General features: G+C 38.6%; 1 protein-coding gene across 1 annotated transcript in view; it reads left to right on the plus strand.

Annotated features, from left to right (window-relative positions):
- LOC127429190 (DNA polymerase nu-like) overlaps window positions 1–16,542 on the plus strand; it is a 104,665-nt gene that overhangs the window by 15,655 nt on the left and 72,468 nt on the right. Inside the window, exons 7-17 of the mRNA XM_051678101.1 lie at window positions 1,293–1,838; window positions 3,753–3,916; window positions 4,129–4,241; window positions 4,438–4,586; window positions 4,797–4,865; window positions 4,964–5,024; window positions 6,066–6,130; window positions 7,132–7,215; window positions 7,434–7,526; window positions 7,907–8,017; window positions 8,328–8,393. Coding sequence (XP_051534061.1) covers window positions 1,293–1,838; window positions 3,753–3,916; window positions 4,129–4,241; window positions 4,438–4,586; window positions 4,797–4,865; window positions 4,964–5,024; window positions 6,066–6,130; window positions 7,132–7,215; window positions 7,434–7,526; window positions 7,907–8,017; window positions 8,328–8,393 — 1,521 coding nt within the window. The remainder of the gene's footprint in view (window positions 1–1,292; window positions 1,839–3,752; window positions 3,917–4,128; window positions 4,242–4,437; window positions 4,587–4,796; window positions 4,866–4,963; window positions 5,025–6,065; window positions 6,131–7,131; window positions 7,216–7,433; window positions 7,527–7,906; window positions 8,018–8,327; window positions 8,394–16,542) is intronic.

Below are 16,542 nucleotides of genomic sequence, written 5' to 3' on the forward strand. Positions count from 1 at the left end.
TTAAAAATATATGACACTGTCCTTGCCACAACCTAAAAATTCAATCTGGCCATATCTGATAATTGGGAGGGACTTGTCCCCCTCAGTGTATATTGTGGTTACGGCCCTCAACTGGTCAGTACTGACGGTTGGTGTTTGAACTTGATATGATTTCTCATTGTGGTGGTGCTATTATTATAGCTCAGTTTCACCTGACAAAGCTTGCACACGACATGTTGATCATTTTGATCATAATAATTCCAAACTTCGCTGCGCCTGGATGCAAACAATGCCATTCTCTGTCATCAAATTTGATCAACTTTTGTCCACAGTGCCACCCAATGCATTCAGTTATAACTGTGAATTTTAGTGTGGGTGTTCAGGATTTAATGTGCATTTCACTATATTTAGGGCCAGCAAAGCAAAATTTTGCAAAATTCGAGTTGTGTTTTTACTTTTCGAATAATTATTGCAGAGTCAGTACTCGAGTATTCGACTACTTGTGCACAGCCCTAGTGGGAATGTAGATGAAGCAGCGGCCTGAATAAATGAAGATATAAGTTGAAATTGTGCTGAGAAGAAAAAATGGAAGACTTCCCCAGGGTTTTGAATTGCACAATATTAGAGTGGAGAAGACTAGTAGCCTATTGAAATTGAAGTAAACACGCAAACACTCATACAAACAAAATGACAGCATTTTCTCTGACATATTTCCACAGGAGGTCATTTAGTCAAAGAGCACATTAAATTCTAGGCATTCAATGAATAACACTAGTTCGCAAATTTAGAATTATCTAGGGATCAATTATTTAGTGTAAAAAAAAATAAAAAATGTGTCTCTTAGTACCCATGTTGCTGTGTGCAGTTTCATTTAAACTCCTTTCAAGGTGATGCAGCCGACTAATGAATAATGGAAATTACTTCTTGCAAATGTCTGTTATGTAAAGTAATAGTCATTCAAAGGTTGAAAAGTACCAAACAAAGACTTGTCCTTTCTGCTATAAAAGTGTGGGTGCATCAGCTTGAAAAACTGCTTTATTAGTGACAACCTCGGGACTGTAGACTTCTCTCATCAAGTGTTCTTAAGCTGATTTGTCTGGTGCTTACAGTCACATTATGAATAGGAGTGTTGTCTTTTGCTGCTATTAGTGCTGATTAAGCTTGGAGTAATGACACTGACTTTATTTGCATCATATTTGTGCAGATTAGCTGGGGTGACGGCAGTCTGTTTAACTCAGTTTTCCTCTCTGTCTTTCGCTGCTGTCTATTTGTCTCTGTCTCTACCTTTATATGTGCTTTCTTAACACATACAGGCTTGTAAGGTGATCTCAAGGAAGGGAATGTTAACCTGTTCAAAGCGTTTCAGGAAATGGGAACACCCCAGACCTTCACAGGAAGCTCGAAAGATCACTTCATCCCAGGAGAGGTACAAAAAGACACTCAGAACCCTGAGGTTCCCCATCACCTCCACTAACCGTAAAACACAGCTCTCCCACCAGCCAACAAAAACTCCACAGTCAGGATTCAACAGGCATAGACATCACCCCAGACCCCAAAGAGAATCAAAGAATCAAGAGTGCAATGAGCCAAACCACTCGAAATCCCCTAAGAATACTGAACCAAGTCAATCAGGATCCAGTACATGCAATCAAATGGCTTCAGAAATGGACAGAAAGGGAGAGATGACTGCAGCAACTTCCATAGCTTCCTTTAGTTTGACCACTGATTCCAGGGTGTGCGACACTGGCTGTCTCTCACAGGAGGAGAAAGAGTGCATGTTAGAGGAGGCTGGAAGAGCAAAAGCATTAATTGTAACCATGGTATACCAGGATGGCACCATACAGCTGGACCCAGAACAGGTTTGTAAACAGAACTACTAGATATTCTTCTGTTTAGTTTGACTTGAAACAAGCTGAAGGGCATGTATAGAAAGCATTGCATGTGTGCATTAGCAGCAAAAACTATTAAGTTTTTGTTATATACAGCAAATTTGGGCAAATATACTAGGCCTTCGGGGTATCACAAGCGTGCCAAAAATGTATCTACTGTGCTAAGCACATACAGCCGGCGTCACAATAGCTGATTTTTCCAGCAATTTTCAGGTTTGACCTTCATTGACATAATTGCCAGCCAGTAGGTGAGAGACTGAGCACCTGTTAGTGTCTGCCAGTGGGAGGATGTTTATCACTTGACCGTTGGGATTCCCTGCTGAGTTAATGGTTACAGCAACGGGAAAATGGGATCCAATGTGACAGAAATAATCGTTCTGTCGCTGGGCAGGCTCTTGTTCTCCAAGTTACCAATGAGCTTCTTCTTTTACTGAAGAACTGACAAGACATCAAGCTGAACGTTTTAATCTGCACTCGGCTGCATATCATCAAAAATGCTGAATGTAATCCATAGTGATTCTGCCACCAAGCGTTTTTCTCCTACACTAAAATAACTAATGGAATCAGAAAGCGGAGCTACAAAAGTCTGTTTTTATTTAATGTAATTTTTTAATTCACTGAAAGCCGCATTTGGACATACGGCAAGCCTCCAGGGAATAAAATACACAATCACACACTTTCACATGGGGCTTTACTCCATGAATCACATCTGAAATCAATCTGTTACAATTGTTTATGCTCATGTGGTACTCCTGTTGTTATTTCGGCAAGCTCCATGTGACAGGGAATCAGAGAGAGAGAGAGAGTTGCGGTGAGTTGGTATGACTGTCACCCCTCCACCATTTATTTATTTTTTTATCTTCTTTTCTCCCAATTTGGAATGCCCAATTCCCACTACTTAGTAGGTCCTTGTGGTGGCGCGGTTACTCACCTCAATCCGGGTTGCGGAGGACAAGTCTCAGTTGTCAATCTGTGCATCTTATCACATGGCTCGTTGTGCATGACACTGCAGAGTCTCCGCATGTGGAGGCTCATGCTACTCTCCGTGATTCACGCACAACTTACCACATGCCCCATTGAGAGTGAGAACCACTAATCGTGACCACAAGGAGGTTACCCCATATGACTCTACCCTCCCTAGCAACTGGGCCAGTTTGGTTGCTTAGGAGACCTGGCTGGAGTCACCCTTCCACCATTCTTAATCAGCAAGTGTGTTATACCTCTGACTGAAGAGAGCGAGATCTCGGTCAAATCTGAGTTGTTTAGAGTCTGCTAGTGTGACGCCAGTTTCATACACACCTGAACTGAAATTAGGAGAGTCTGCTAAGGCAAGTGTCACTATTATAATTGCTCATACTTGGGCTTAAGGGTTTGTTTTAAACTTGAGCATAAAATTCGTCCCATGCTATTTGTCAAATGGACATGGATACTACCTAAAATCAGAACACCTTAACAACCGCATTGCAACACACTGAAAACCATTTACAACATCCTAGCATCATGGCAATGTGTTTTGCATTGGTAAGCACCGCTCACATTTGATGTGTACCAGGGGTGGACTGGGAAGAGAATTTGGCCCGGAATTGTTGAGCGGGGGTTGGGGTGTTCACTGTCCTTTTCTGCATATCGCGGCACCGTTTTGTGGCCCATTCTGCATAGCGCTGCAGCTCATTTCAGTTTATCGCAGCCCATTCGGCCCGTTTCGCCCCAAAGTGCATCGGCCCACCGGGAAAATGTTCGGTATGCCAGATTACCAATCCAGCCCTGATGTATACTGTTTTAAATACAGATCAAAACAGAAATTAAAGATATCTCTTAGTAAACTCTGACCTTGTTTAAAACAATTTACATGGCTGGGTGTGTACTGTATGTTGTCTCCTAAAGAGGTCATGCCCTGCAGTGAGTGGACTGCTGGTTTTGCTTAAGAGGGATTTGTACTCAGATGGGCTGGAGGATAGACCACCAGAGAGAGTGCTTTATCTTAGACTAGAGCAGACACCAGCCTGGGCCCAACAAGACCATAGACACATGAAGGATGTGTTTACCAGGTGTGTGTGTGTTTCTGGGAGAGGAAGTGAGAGACTGAGAGGTGTTTGTGTTGGCCTTCTCTTCTTCCCTTTCAAAGCCTTATCATGTCCTTGCTGTTTTTTCTGTCACATATGATTTGTTGTATACATTAATAGCTTTTCTAAAATAAATGCTGATGTTAGGTTGTGCTCAGTGTGTGTTCGTGTGCTTTTGTATATCTTTGTGTCTTTAGAGAGATGCTGTTGCAGATTTTGAGCAGCATGAAGCCATTCGTGTGCTTTAAAGCTAAAGACCTGCTCCGCACAGTACTGAGACACTTCAGCAGAGACCTTAGCTGGCAACAAGGTGACAAACACGTGCTCATACACATCAAAATCCTTTTCTCTGATTATTTCAACAGCTTCCATTTAATAAAACATTCCTGACAAAGAGCAACACTCTTTAAATACAGACGTTTCCCAATGTTTTTAAAGAACTTGGGAACAGTGGCCTTGTGGGTAATATTTTAGTGATTTTGAATGACATTGCTGGTTCTGTTCAGTGTTGGGATGTCGGGTGATGGATCCTCAGATTGCTGCTTGGTTATTAGATCCTGCCGACTCTGCATCCTGCTTTCAGTCCCTGCTTTCCAAACATTGCACACGTCCAGTTGCAGGCACATCACCACAACCTGTGCTCGGGCACGCCAAGGTCAGGATACACATGTTTGTTTCTGCAACAGGATGCTCAGAAAAAGCACCCAACAGATGTATCCCAATATAATCCAGCATGTTCACCTTAGCACTTTCACTATCACGCAAACAAGAGAACCTCTTCTTTTGTAATACCAGTTTTATTTAATTTATTCATTCATCATTCAAGGCATTCTCTCTCTTCCTTGTCTCCCCACTGCTTTAACAGGCGACGCAAGTGATCTCGAATTTATCTCTCCTATATGGACTAATGGTGGAACTGCAGAACAAGCTTCAGGTAGTTTGACTTAGAATCTTTTCTGAAGAACACAATGCAAAGTGTGTCTCTCTCGTCCTCTTTCTTACTCCCTCAATCTCCTCTATCTGTCTCTGTAGACTCAGGGACTGTGGCAACTCTATTCTGGCATAGAACAGAAGATGATTCCAGTTCTGGCAGGTCTGAGCAAACAGATAAAAAAAGTGAATGATTTAACAACCAAAGAAGAATCTCGCCATACTGCATTTCATTTTCCCCATCCATTTCATGATAAAATCATACTGATGCAGCACATTTTTATTCAAGCGGTTCCAAACCTTTTTAATTTAATTTCATGGGCATCCCTTTTGAGACATGTCATGCGTTATTTTCATAAGCATGTTCACAGATGCACACTTGTCTAGACAAGTAATCAGAAATCAGTTATGTAATTTTACACCAGTAGATTTCTTTATATGTTAAAACATGATAGTAACATCTAAAAAAATGTGGCTAAATATACTATTTGATTTAATTTAATCAGTTTTGACAGATTCTGTCACATAGTATTTGTAAATGTTAATTATTTTAAAACAAGTATGTAATATAAAAGAAACACACACACAGACATAATAAGAATATATAAATCTAAAGAATATAAATGTAGCTCCTGAATCTCTTTTCCTCTTCTCATCTCAGGATGTGTAGGTGTAAAAAGGCTATTAAATGATTAATTCAGACTTTAAATCTTCAGTCTAGCACATTTATTCTTCTTTCAGTTTAATTTCACAGTCTGAAATGAAACATTATTGTAAAAAGGAGCCATATATACTGTAACTGCTCTAATGACTGAAGTTCATTCACTCTATTATTATGAAGCACTATATAAGTCAATACTAAAAAAAGAAAAAAAAGAATGGTTTAGTAGATGTGGTATGTGTAAAAGTGACTATAATAGCTTTCTCTAGCCTTCAGATCATTTTGTTACCAAGTTGTCCTTTGGAAGCTCCAAGTGGCCATTTTAGGTTTTGTCCCTAGTCAGAGAAAAAAGCTTGCAGGAACCTAATATTTTGTTAGATCATCCTCAAATTTGAAACATAACTTCTTTGGAGTTTTTGTTTTTTTATAATAAAAATTTTTAATTTCGGGTATATCATTTTCATGGTTTGTGCTCAAAAAGGGGATGTGTATCAACAGGTTAAGTGCTCCTTCAAAATAGTCATCTCTCTCTCTCTCTCTCAGGAATGGAGAGCTATAAAATGCACGTGGACAAGGAGGCATTGAAAAGGACTTCAGAGATGCTGGGGGTGAGAGTGTGTTAGTGATTCAATAAAGTAATCAAGGAAGTGAAAAAATGACTGACAGGCATGCAAATGTATGCATCTACTTTTCTAAATAGGAATGATATTCTCTGGCTCTTTTCTAAATTCCTCTTTGTCCTGAGGGGGTGGGCACTCTGCTGTGGGACTCTAGTTAATATTAATGACTAGACCTGCTACAGCTGGCACCTGCTCTCTCAAAAAGAACATTACCATATCTCCTTCAACTCTTCTCATCAGATGAGAGGAAAGGATGCATTGAATACTACAGGGTGTGTTCTTGTGTTCAAAAACATCTAGGCACAGCAAAGTGGAAGGGAATAAAATATATGGGTCCTGTAATGCATTTTTCAGAGATGATAATCTTTTATCTTGACATGGCATCTTTAAAACATGATGCATATGGTGCGAGACAATAAAATAACAGTCAACAGTGGGCAGAATATGTGAGCTGTGCGAAGTGGAAGAAGAGTTGATTTTGCATGATTTTGCTTGTAGCAAGAATAATTTTTTATTTAGGAGATGGCTTTAACACTGCTTCATCCAAAAAGTGTTAATAATAAACTGTTAGCACTCAGAATAAAAGAGAGATTAAATTGTGAAATTATTAGGATAATGATTAAAAACATTTTTTTTTTTTTAATGAATAATGCAGAGGGTGAAGGATTTACAGTAATCCCTGAGTCGGGCTGGAGCAGAGTGATTACACAGTTCTTCGAGCAGGGAGGGGAACTAGCTGTCGCTGTACTCTTCACTCATTCTCTGTGCAGCTTACTACAAGAATACATTCAGTGTAGATGCCCATTTCTGTATCCTCTTGGTTTTTTAAATGTCAAAATGTGCAAGAGTTTCCTCCTGTAAAATTTACTGTGAGGACTAGAATGAAAAGGATATACTGTAGATATACAGTGTGTGTGTGTGTGTGTGTATATATATATATATATATATATATATATATATATATATATATTTCTCCATCTTTCTCTCAGTCTAAGCTAAAACAGTTGGAGCAGGAAGCTCACCGGGCTGCAGGTCAACAGTTCTTGGTGTCCAGCAGTGCTCAGCTCAGACTGGTCAGTGTGTGTATGGCTGTGTTTCCAAACCAAGGGAGCTGCCTTTTTGGGCATCATGGATGTGAACATGCCTGTAATGCCCAAAAATGCCTTCATGACACATTTCAGCATCCTGCACCTTATTTAGTATGCTGTCTGGATAGTTGACAGTATCCTCTGAAGTGTGAGTTTTATAATAAACCTCTCTCTCTCTCTCTCTCTCTCTCTCTCTCTCTCAGATCCTGTTTGAGAAGCTGCGTTTGCATGAACTTTGTGAAAATAAGAAGCTTCCCAAAACAATCAAACAGCAGCAGTCAACATCAGAAACAGCAGTGAGTGCACATTTAATTTCCTAATTTTGAATGCAGATAAAAACATGAGTGATTGTAAATGATTGCAAACTATATTCTCAGATTACTCGATACACAACTTTGTAAATATTGTATTGAATTGTAAATTGCTCATAGGCTGATTCTTTCAGAAATCTAAGAATCTGGATGAAGTTTGTCATTTTACTGATTACACTATGCTTGTACATACTGTACACCAATAGCCATCACCTTTCATTTTTGAGCTGTTATTCTCTAGCACTCCTTTTGGCCCATCACCTCTAGTCTCTCACACCTAAGTCAAATTTCAAAATTCTTCTTAATACTCCACATTTTTACTGTCTATATTTCTCTCACACTCTTTTTTTAATTTTTTATCATAGCTGGTGCAACTACAGAACCTGCATCCACTGCCTAAGATTATACTGGAATACAGACAGATCCACAAAATCAAGACCGCATTCGTGGATGGCATTTTGTCATGTACAAACAAGGTGAGAAATTCCGGTCTCACTTACAGAAAATTTCAGATGCCATATACAGAATTCTTTTCATTAATAATTGAGGGAGAAAAGGAAAGAAATCCACTAGATGGCAGCGCAAGAGTGTCATACTGTAATTGGTTGATTATCTTTACAGTGTTCCAGTGTTTTTGCAAAGAAATTGAGTGAGGAGTTCATTAAAATGCTGAAGGGTTGATTTGTCTTTGAACATGCTGTATTTGAACTGCAAAGACATTTTAACACGCATCTAATAGAAATTCAGCATTTTAGTTCATTTTCTCTCCGTCTCTATGCTTTTCAGACATTCATTTCTTCCACATGGAATCAGACGAGTACCGTGAGTGGCAGACTGTCTGCTAAACATCCTGTGAGTGCTCTCCTTCTCTTTTCCTCTTTTATCCCTTCATTAAATGCCCAGTTCCTATTGATCCTCGTCCTCCTACTCATTTTATCCCTCTTTCCCTTCTTCACTTTACTTTTGAGTATTTTGTCATGCTCTGTTTCTCTCTTCCTCACACACGCGCTCACCCTCACAGCCACTATTTGCTAAGACTGATGCATTGTACCTGACAAAGCTGGTGTCTTTAGGACTGGGTCAGAATTTCACCCCAATAAGATATGACACAATACTTTGCTGTCCAGTTGAGTTGTACCATCCCTTCTCTCTCTCTCACCCTCTCTCTTTCTGTATTGTAGCATGTGGTAAGCACCATCTTGGTAGAGTTAGTGACAGAAGCATTCATCTGAGTGTTGTACAGTAAGCAGTCCACTAAAAATTTATTTGCACTGATGAGGTAGCACATTAAAAAGCTTCATTAACTGCTGGAGCTAGTTTGAAAAGATCATTGTCCTTTAATTGAAGTCTAGGGTGAGATTGCAAGCATCCCAAGAGGATGGCAGTATATAAGAGGATTTGTTTAAATGATGCAGAATCATACTAAATGACTGTGATATTAAAACTGAAATTCACCTACAATTCCCCGTTCAACTTAACTTTTTAAAACTTTTGTCTCTGTGTTCCAGTGGTTGAGTTTACACTAATAAAAAATAGAATCATTGAGCAAACTTAAAAATTCAACGCATCATGATGCAGTAAGATTTTTTGGTCCTCTCAATTACATTTTAATAATTGTATAACAATGCAACATTGTAACATTGCTTGGTTTAGTCAATGTGAATTTGTTTGTTCACTAAATGCACATTTTATTGTTGAGATAACTACTAATTTTTAGTTCACATAATTTATTCATGTTGCAATGTATGCTGGGAGCTCACACCTCATCAACACTGTTCAGTATGAAATAGTTTGTTCATACAACTCTGTTTGATGAGTTGGGACAACAATTGGGGGAATATTGTTGGTCTAATGTGTTTTATATAGGTGCAAAGTAATTTACATTTAGAGTTTCTGTGACTCAAAACCCTCCATAAGCTGGATAAAATGCAATTAAATTTTTTACCGTGTAGCTTTGGGGGAATTGAACCATCAGCCCAGCAAACATGCCAATGTGCTTCTGCCTGCCATTCCTTTCCTTCTCTTCGTCTTTCAGAATCCTTCATAAGTAAGTCTAAGTCAGAAACTTTCAGACTATGCAGCTGTAAGGATTAAATTCTTTAAATTTTTTTGACAGAATTCATTTTTGTGTTGTATTTGTCTTTTGTCCGTGTTTTGTGTGTGTGCTCCAAATGTGTGCTTTGACCACAAAGTGGTAGTAAAATTTGACTATGAATTTGTTGCCTTTTTGCATCCATTTTTGAAAATTAATTTTCTAAATTCCAAGATAACTTTATTTAGAGTCCCTCATTAGATTGAGGGACAGCCCATATTTAGGGTTGACAACAAGGTGCACAACAGTACTGCTTATTGAACAGACTGCACTTCTATCCCTTAAAGTCTCTTTTACATTCGTTTAATTTTAAATGTGCTGTCTGTATACTCTGACTGAGGTTTATATGTGTGTTATATGGATTGTACCCCCTTCTGTTTGAGAAACTTAAATGCTGTGTTTGCTCTGCTGCAGAGGGGGCAGCTGCCTCGTGCCTATAATACACATACACACACACACAGACACATTTTCTCCTTCACTTTCTCTTTCTTCTCTCTCCCTCCAAATGAAACAGGATGATTGCGGCTTTTTCTGCTTTCATATGGGTCTGGCTAAGGCAACACTGCCTTTAGAGGCAGTCAGATAACTAAAAAATGAGCCATCTTTGGATCAGAATCCCCAAAGTTTTCTGTAACAAAAGGGCAGAGAAATGCACAGACACCCATGACAATTACACCAAGAACAGTAGAATGAGGCCAGACATCTTTCTCTTCATCTTCATTCCTCTTTGTCTTTCTGTGTTTGCACTACTGTTCACCAGCCTCTATTTTCTATTGGTTTTAATGTATTGCTAAAATTGATGGTGTAGCTTGTATCTTTTACATACAGTAAGCATCCCAAACCTACTAGCCTTTAATATAAACCAGAGAGCTGATCTGCTTCCAAGAAATGCCACCTTCAGGAATAATGGCCCTGAGCATCGTGTGATGTTCAGTATCATGTATCTTTGCTCTTTGCTAACATTTGCATAAGTAATTTATTAGTATGTCATTTAAACTCTCTTGCAAGGTGTTTTCAAAGTGCAATTAGACAAACTCATATAAACATGAGAAACAAATTGCATCCATATGTCAAGAGTGTTCAGCTTCCATTGGATGAGTCATTCTTGTGGTTGGGGCTTCATCAGAGTGATGCATGGCTTTCCTTTAGTCATTTGAAGTTGGCTGCACTCATGCATCACAGAGTGCCAGCATAATAACACTGCTGCAGGATGTGTGACTCATTGTTTCACTCTATGTATGTGTATGTGAGCTGATTAATTAAATTCTACTGACAGAGAGCTGACAGATTTATGTTTGTGTGAAAAGGGAGAGTTTCAGAATCTCATAAACCTGGGTGTGTGTGTGTGTGTTCTATATGTACAGTATATACAGTACTTTGCAAATGTTTTAGGCAGTTGTGAAAAATGTTGTGAGGATGTTTTCAAAAATAATCCATGAATATTTTTGTATTTATCAATTAACTTAATAATTGATAAAACAAAATTTGCAGTAAAAAAGTGCAGTAAAAACAAAATTAAATAAAAATTTGGTGTGACCACCCTAAGCCTGTAGCATGAATTCTCCTAGGTACATTTGCACACAGTTTTGCCAAATAGGTTGCTCCAAGCATCTTGGATAACTTGCCTCAGTTTATATAGGCAGTCTCCATTGCGTCTGTTTCTTCATGTTATCCAAGACTGACTTAAAGGGATAGTTCATAGTTCTCATCATTTACTCACCCTCATTCCATCCCAGATGTGTATGACTTTCATTTTTCTGCAGAACACAAATTATGATTTATAGAAGAATATTTCAGCTCTGTTGGTCCATACAATGCAAGTAAATGGGTGCCAAATATTTGACGCTCCAAAATCACATAGAGGCAGCATAAAAGTATTCCAATGACTCCAGTGTTTTAATCTATATTTTCAGAAGTGATATTATAGGTGTTGGTTAGAAACGGATCAATATTTAAGTCCTTTTTTGCTAGAAATTCTTCTCCTTGCCCAGTAGGGGGCAATATGCATGAAGAATGTGAATCACCAAAAACAATCACACAAAAAGAATGTGAAAGTGAAACTTAAAGTGGAGATTGACTGAGCAGGGAAAATAATTCATAGTAAAAAGGGACTTAAATATTGATCTGTTTCTCACCCACACTTAACATATCGCACCGAAAGACATTGATTTAACCGCTGAAGTATTATGGATTACTTTTATGCTGACGTGTGATTTTTGGAGCTTCAAAGTTCTAGTCAACACTCACTTGCTTTGTATGGATCGAAAGAGCTGAGAAATTCTTCTCAAAAATCTTCATTTGTGTTGTGCAGAAGAAAGAAAGTCATACATATCTGAATGGCATAAGGGTAAATTATGAGAAAATTGTCATTTTTGGATTAACTATCCCTTTAATGATATTGAGATGTGGGCTCTGTAGGGTTGATACCATCTGTAGCAGGACTCCTTTTTCTACTTCTATTGTATTTTCAATCTGAAACTGATATTTCCTGTTGACACTAAAGCAGAAGATACAAAGTAACCATGATGATTGGCAGATGTTTAGATGTGAAATATTTAATGTGCCTAAGACTTTTGCACTAAAGGAAATTGCTAAGAGAAGTACAAGCATGAGTAGAGAGGAAAGTAAGAGACCATATGAAGGAACTGATTAAGAGAGATTTTAATTTTATTTATTTGTTATAGTGCATTAAAAGGATTGAGTCAAGTTCTCACGAAAGAGAGACTTTAGACACTGAAAGTTGCAAGGGAATCGACTGTTCTGATATAGTTGGGAAGATTACACTAGGGAGAAACTATGGAAATTCAGGAAAATGCTTTTGAGCTTCTTTGTGTTGGTACCATGAGGTGGCATGATCTAACATGGCATAAATAATGAATCTTTGAAAACTAATCTACTTGATTTCATGATGCACCCTGTAGTTTAATCCACAGAGTTGAATATTGTAATCCTTGTTTGCTTTAAGAGTCTCTATTTTGTATAATTAGGCATTTGTTTACCAAAATGCAACACACATTCAAAGGATATTAGGTAATTGATTACCAGACCATTGAGAATGAGAATATATGATCTGGTTCTGCCAAAGGTCCATGTGCTCGGTTGCATAAATAACCTTAAATGTAATTTTCCCTTAAGATTACCTTAAAGTTTCCCTTAAAACTAAAGGGTGTTGCATAAAATAACCCTGAAGTGTTACTTAATAGGTTTTTTTATAGGTAAAACGTCACAATTCCTAATGGAATTCCCTTAAATATTTATTTTTTACTTAAGTGTGCCCTTAAAAACTGTTAGGTGTTGCAAAAAGCCCCTTAAAGGAATAGTTCACCCAAAAATGAAAATTCTCTCATGATTTACTCACCCTCATGCCATCCCAGATGTGTATGACTTTCTTTCTTCTGAAGAACACAAATGAAGATTTTTTTTTTGTTATTAACAATTTTAGTGATTCCAAAAATAAAACATACAAACACAACATACATTTTTTTTTTCAATTATTCACAAACATGAAGTACTGTGGTCACCAACAATTAGATCATCAAAATAAAATAAATAAAAAAAATACATAAAAAGGTATACATTCAAACAAAATCAATAAAACACATACCTAACTAAACTACAAATCTCTCACCACAACCATTCCCTGAGAACCATCCAAAAAAGCCAAATAACCCCCCCACTTCCTGATGAACAAATCCCATTTCCCCAGCCTTCTAAAAAACATCTTCTCAAACACCACCACCTCACCCATCTCCCTGCACCATTCCCTAAATGAGGGTGCCCCAGCTGACTTCCATCCCCTGAGGATGATTTTTTTTTTTACCAATCATGACTCCGGCTAGGACCCAACTTTTTAAATAACTGTCCCCAATGTTCAGAGTCATCCCATCACCCAGGATACAGAGTCTGGGGCTAAATGAAAGTTCAGTGTTCAACACCTCACTCATAAAGTTCTGAACCCTCAAACAAAATTCTTGGATCTTTACACATCCCCAAAATACATGTATTGTATCCCCGTCTTCTGATTGGCACCGCCAGCAGGTGGGTGTGTCTTTAAGACCCAACCTATACAATCTAGAGGGGGTCCAGTAGAACCGATGCAAAATCTTAAATAGCATCAGACGGACCCTTGCATCTCTAGATGCAGACTTGATGCTTTTTAGGATCCTGGCCCACACTCCCTCCTCCAATACCAGATTTCAATCCTTCTCCCATAATCTCTTGAGAGAAGACGAAGCTCCATCCCCCAGACTCTGAATCAACAGGGAGTAATACACTGATGCTTCATGACCTTTCCCAAAAGCAGTAATCACCATTGCCAGAGTATCTGCCGCTTTAGAGGGGTGTACACTACTCCCCAAAATAGTACAGAGCAAGTGGCACAGCTGTAAATACCTAAAGATCTGGGATCTAGGAATCTTCAAATATTGAACCAAATTATCAAAAGATCTCAGCACTCCACTCTCATATAGGTCACTGAGTGTAGTAACCCCCAATCCGCTCTGACCAACGGAAAGGGGACTTATTAATGTGTAATTTAGGGTTCAGCCATATGCTTGAGGCAACACTTAAATAAATATCCGAATAAAACACTCTGGACACTTTTGTCCAAACCAGGTGCAGATGCGAGATAACGGGATGTAACTTTACTTCTCTGGTTAGTTTGATAGAGAGGCTTTGACCAATGGGGCCAAATGTCTGAGACCGAACGCATAATAATAAAACAAAATCTTGGGTAGTCCTAGCCCACCTTTGTCAATCGGCCTATGTAACTTATTGAAATGTAACCTGGGATGCTTACCATTCCAAATAAAGGACTTCACTATGCTATCAAATTGTTTGAAATAAGAGAGGGGAACATCTACAGGGAGAGATTGTAGCAGGTAGTCAAATTTTGGAATAAAGTTCATTTTAATAACATTAACCTTCCCAATCATTGATAAATGTAATGAAGCCCACCTGCCCACATCACTCGAAAACCTTTTTATTAAAGGCTCAAAATGAACTCTGATTAAATCAAATAAATTTGCTGGGAATAAAATACCCAAATACTTAATGCCCTGTTTGGGCTACTGGAAGGTGCCCGGCTGAAAAGCCATTACTGGGCAGTACGCAGTCAGGGCTAGAGCTTCGGATTTAGACCAATTCACTCTGTATCCCGAAAATTTAGAAAAGGAATTGATAATTCTGTGGAGGTAAGGCATAGATCTAGTAGGGTCGGAGACGAATAATAAAATATAATCTGCGTAAAGCAAAAGCTTGTGCGCCACACCTCCCGCCATCACCCCTGGAAAATCATCCTCTTTTCTTATCATGGCTGCTAATGGTTCCAGGGCAAGACAGAACAATAATGGGGAAAGAGGGCAACCCTGCCGGGTGCCCCTATACAGAGTAAAATAATCAGAAATTAATCCATTTGTTTGTACCACCGCTAGAAAGTGTCTATAAAGTAACTTAATCCATCCAATAAAAGTATTCCCGAAACCGTATATTTCCAAAATCTTAAGAACATAATCCCATTCTACCATATCAAATGCCTTTTCGGCATCAAGTGAGATGGCAGCGACCGGAGTCTGATCATTCGCCACTGACCACATGATATTGATTAGACGCCTGATGTTATCAGAAGAGCGGTGGCCCCGAATAAACCCCACCTAATCTATATGTATAAGAGATGTCATAACTTTACTTAATTGGTTAGCCAGAATTTTTGCCAAATTTTTTTTACATCTAGCTGGATCAGGGAAATTGGATGGTAACTCTTACACTCACTTGGATCTTTGTCCTTTTTAAGAATCAGACTGATCCGGGCTTGTGTCATGGTTGGGGGAAGCTTTCCATTCTTTAATGATTCCGTATAAACTTCTAAAAAAAGTGAAGCCAGTTCTGTAGCATAAGATCTAAAAAATTCAGCGGCAAAGCCGTCTGGCCCAGGAGCCTTGCCTGTAGGTAAGGACTTAATTACCTCATCAAGCTCCTCCAAGGTTATCTCAGAATCAAGATAATTTTTTTGCTCAGTCGTCAATTTAGGGAGTTCTAATGGTTCCACAAAGTTTCAAATATCTTCATCTGTAGACGAAGACGTGGAACTATAAAGATCAAGATAGAATTCTTTAAAAGCATTATTAATATCACCAAAATTTCACCACCAGCAGATTTCACTGAGGGAATGGTAGAAAAAGACTCTCACTGCTTTATATATCTAGCCAAAAGCTTCCCTGCTTTGTCCCTCGACTCAAAATATGACTGTCTTGCCCTGAATAATCAAAACTCCACTTTCCGTGACAAAATAGTATTATATCTATATTTCAGTCAGGTCAATTCTCTGAGGCCATCAGACGACATTTGGCGCTTCAGCTCTGCTTCGGCACTTTTAATATTCCCTTCCAACTCCACAAGTTCTCTTGCTTTAGATTTTTTGATGAATGAGGCATACAGTATGATTCAACTCCTAAGAACCGCCTTAAGTGCCTCCCAAGCCACGCCCACAGAGGATACTGAGGACCAGTTGGTCTCCATATAGACATTGATTTCAGTCTTTAACATTTGTTGGAAATCAGGATTTTGCAAAAGGGACACATTAAAGCGCCAGCTATATGATTTCTTTTTCTCTGTGTGTGGCAACATCTCTAAACTCACCAGGGCGTGATCTGAGACTAAAATGTTTACAATTGAGCAATCAACAACAGATGAAATGAGGGACTTAGTAAAAAAATAGATGTAAAAAATCTATTCTAGAATAAATCTTATGGACTGATGAAAAAATGTATAGTCCCTACCAGATGGGTTCAAAAATCACCAAATATCTGCAAGACCAAGATTTTTACACATCCTGTGAAGCGTCAATGTTGCTCTAGGGGGCTTACACACTTTGCTTCACTATGATCAAGGACTGAGTCCATCAATAGATTA

This window comes from Myxocyprinus asiaticus, chromosome 1, assembly GCF_019703515.2.
Source record: "Myxocyprinus asiaticus isolate MX2 ecotype Aquarium Trade chromosome 1, UBuf_Myxa_2, whole genome shotgun sequence".
NCBI lineage: Eukaryota > Metazoa > Chordata > Actinopteri > Cypriniformes > Catostomidae > Myxocyprinus > Myxocyprinus asiaticus.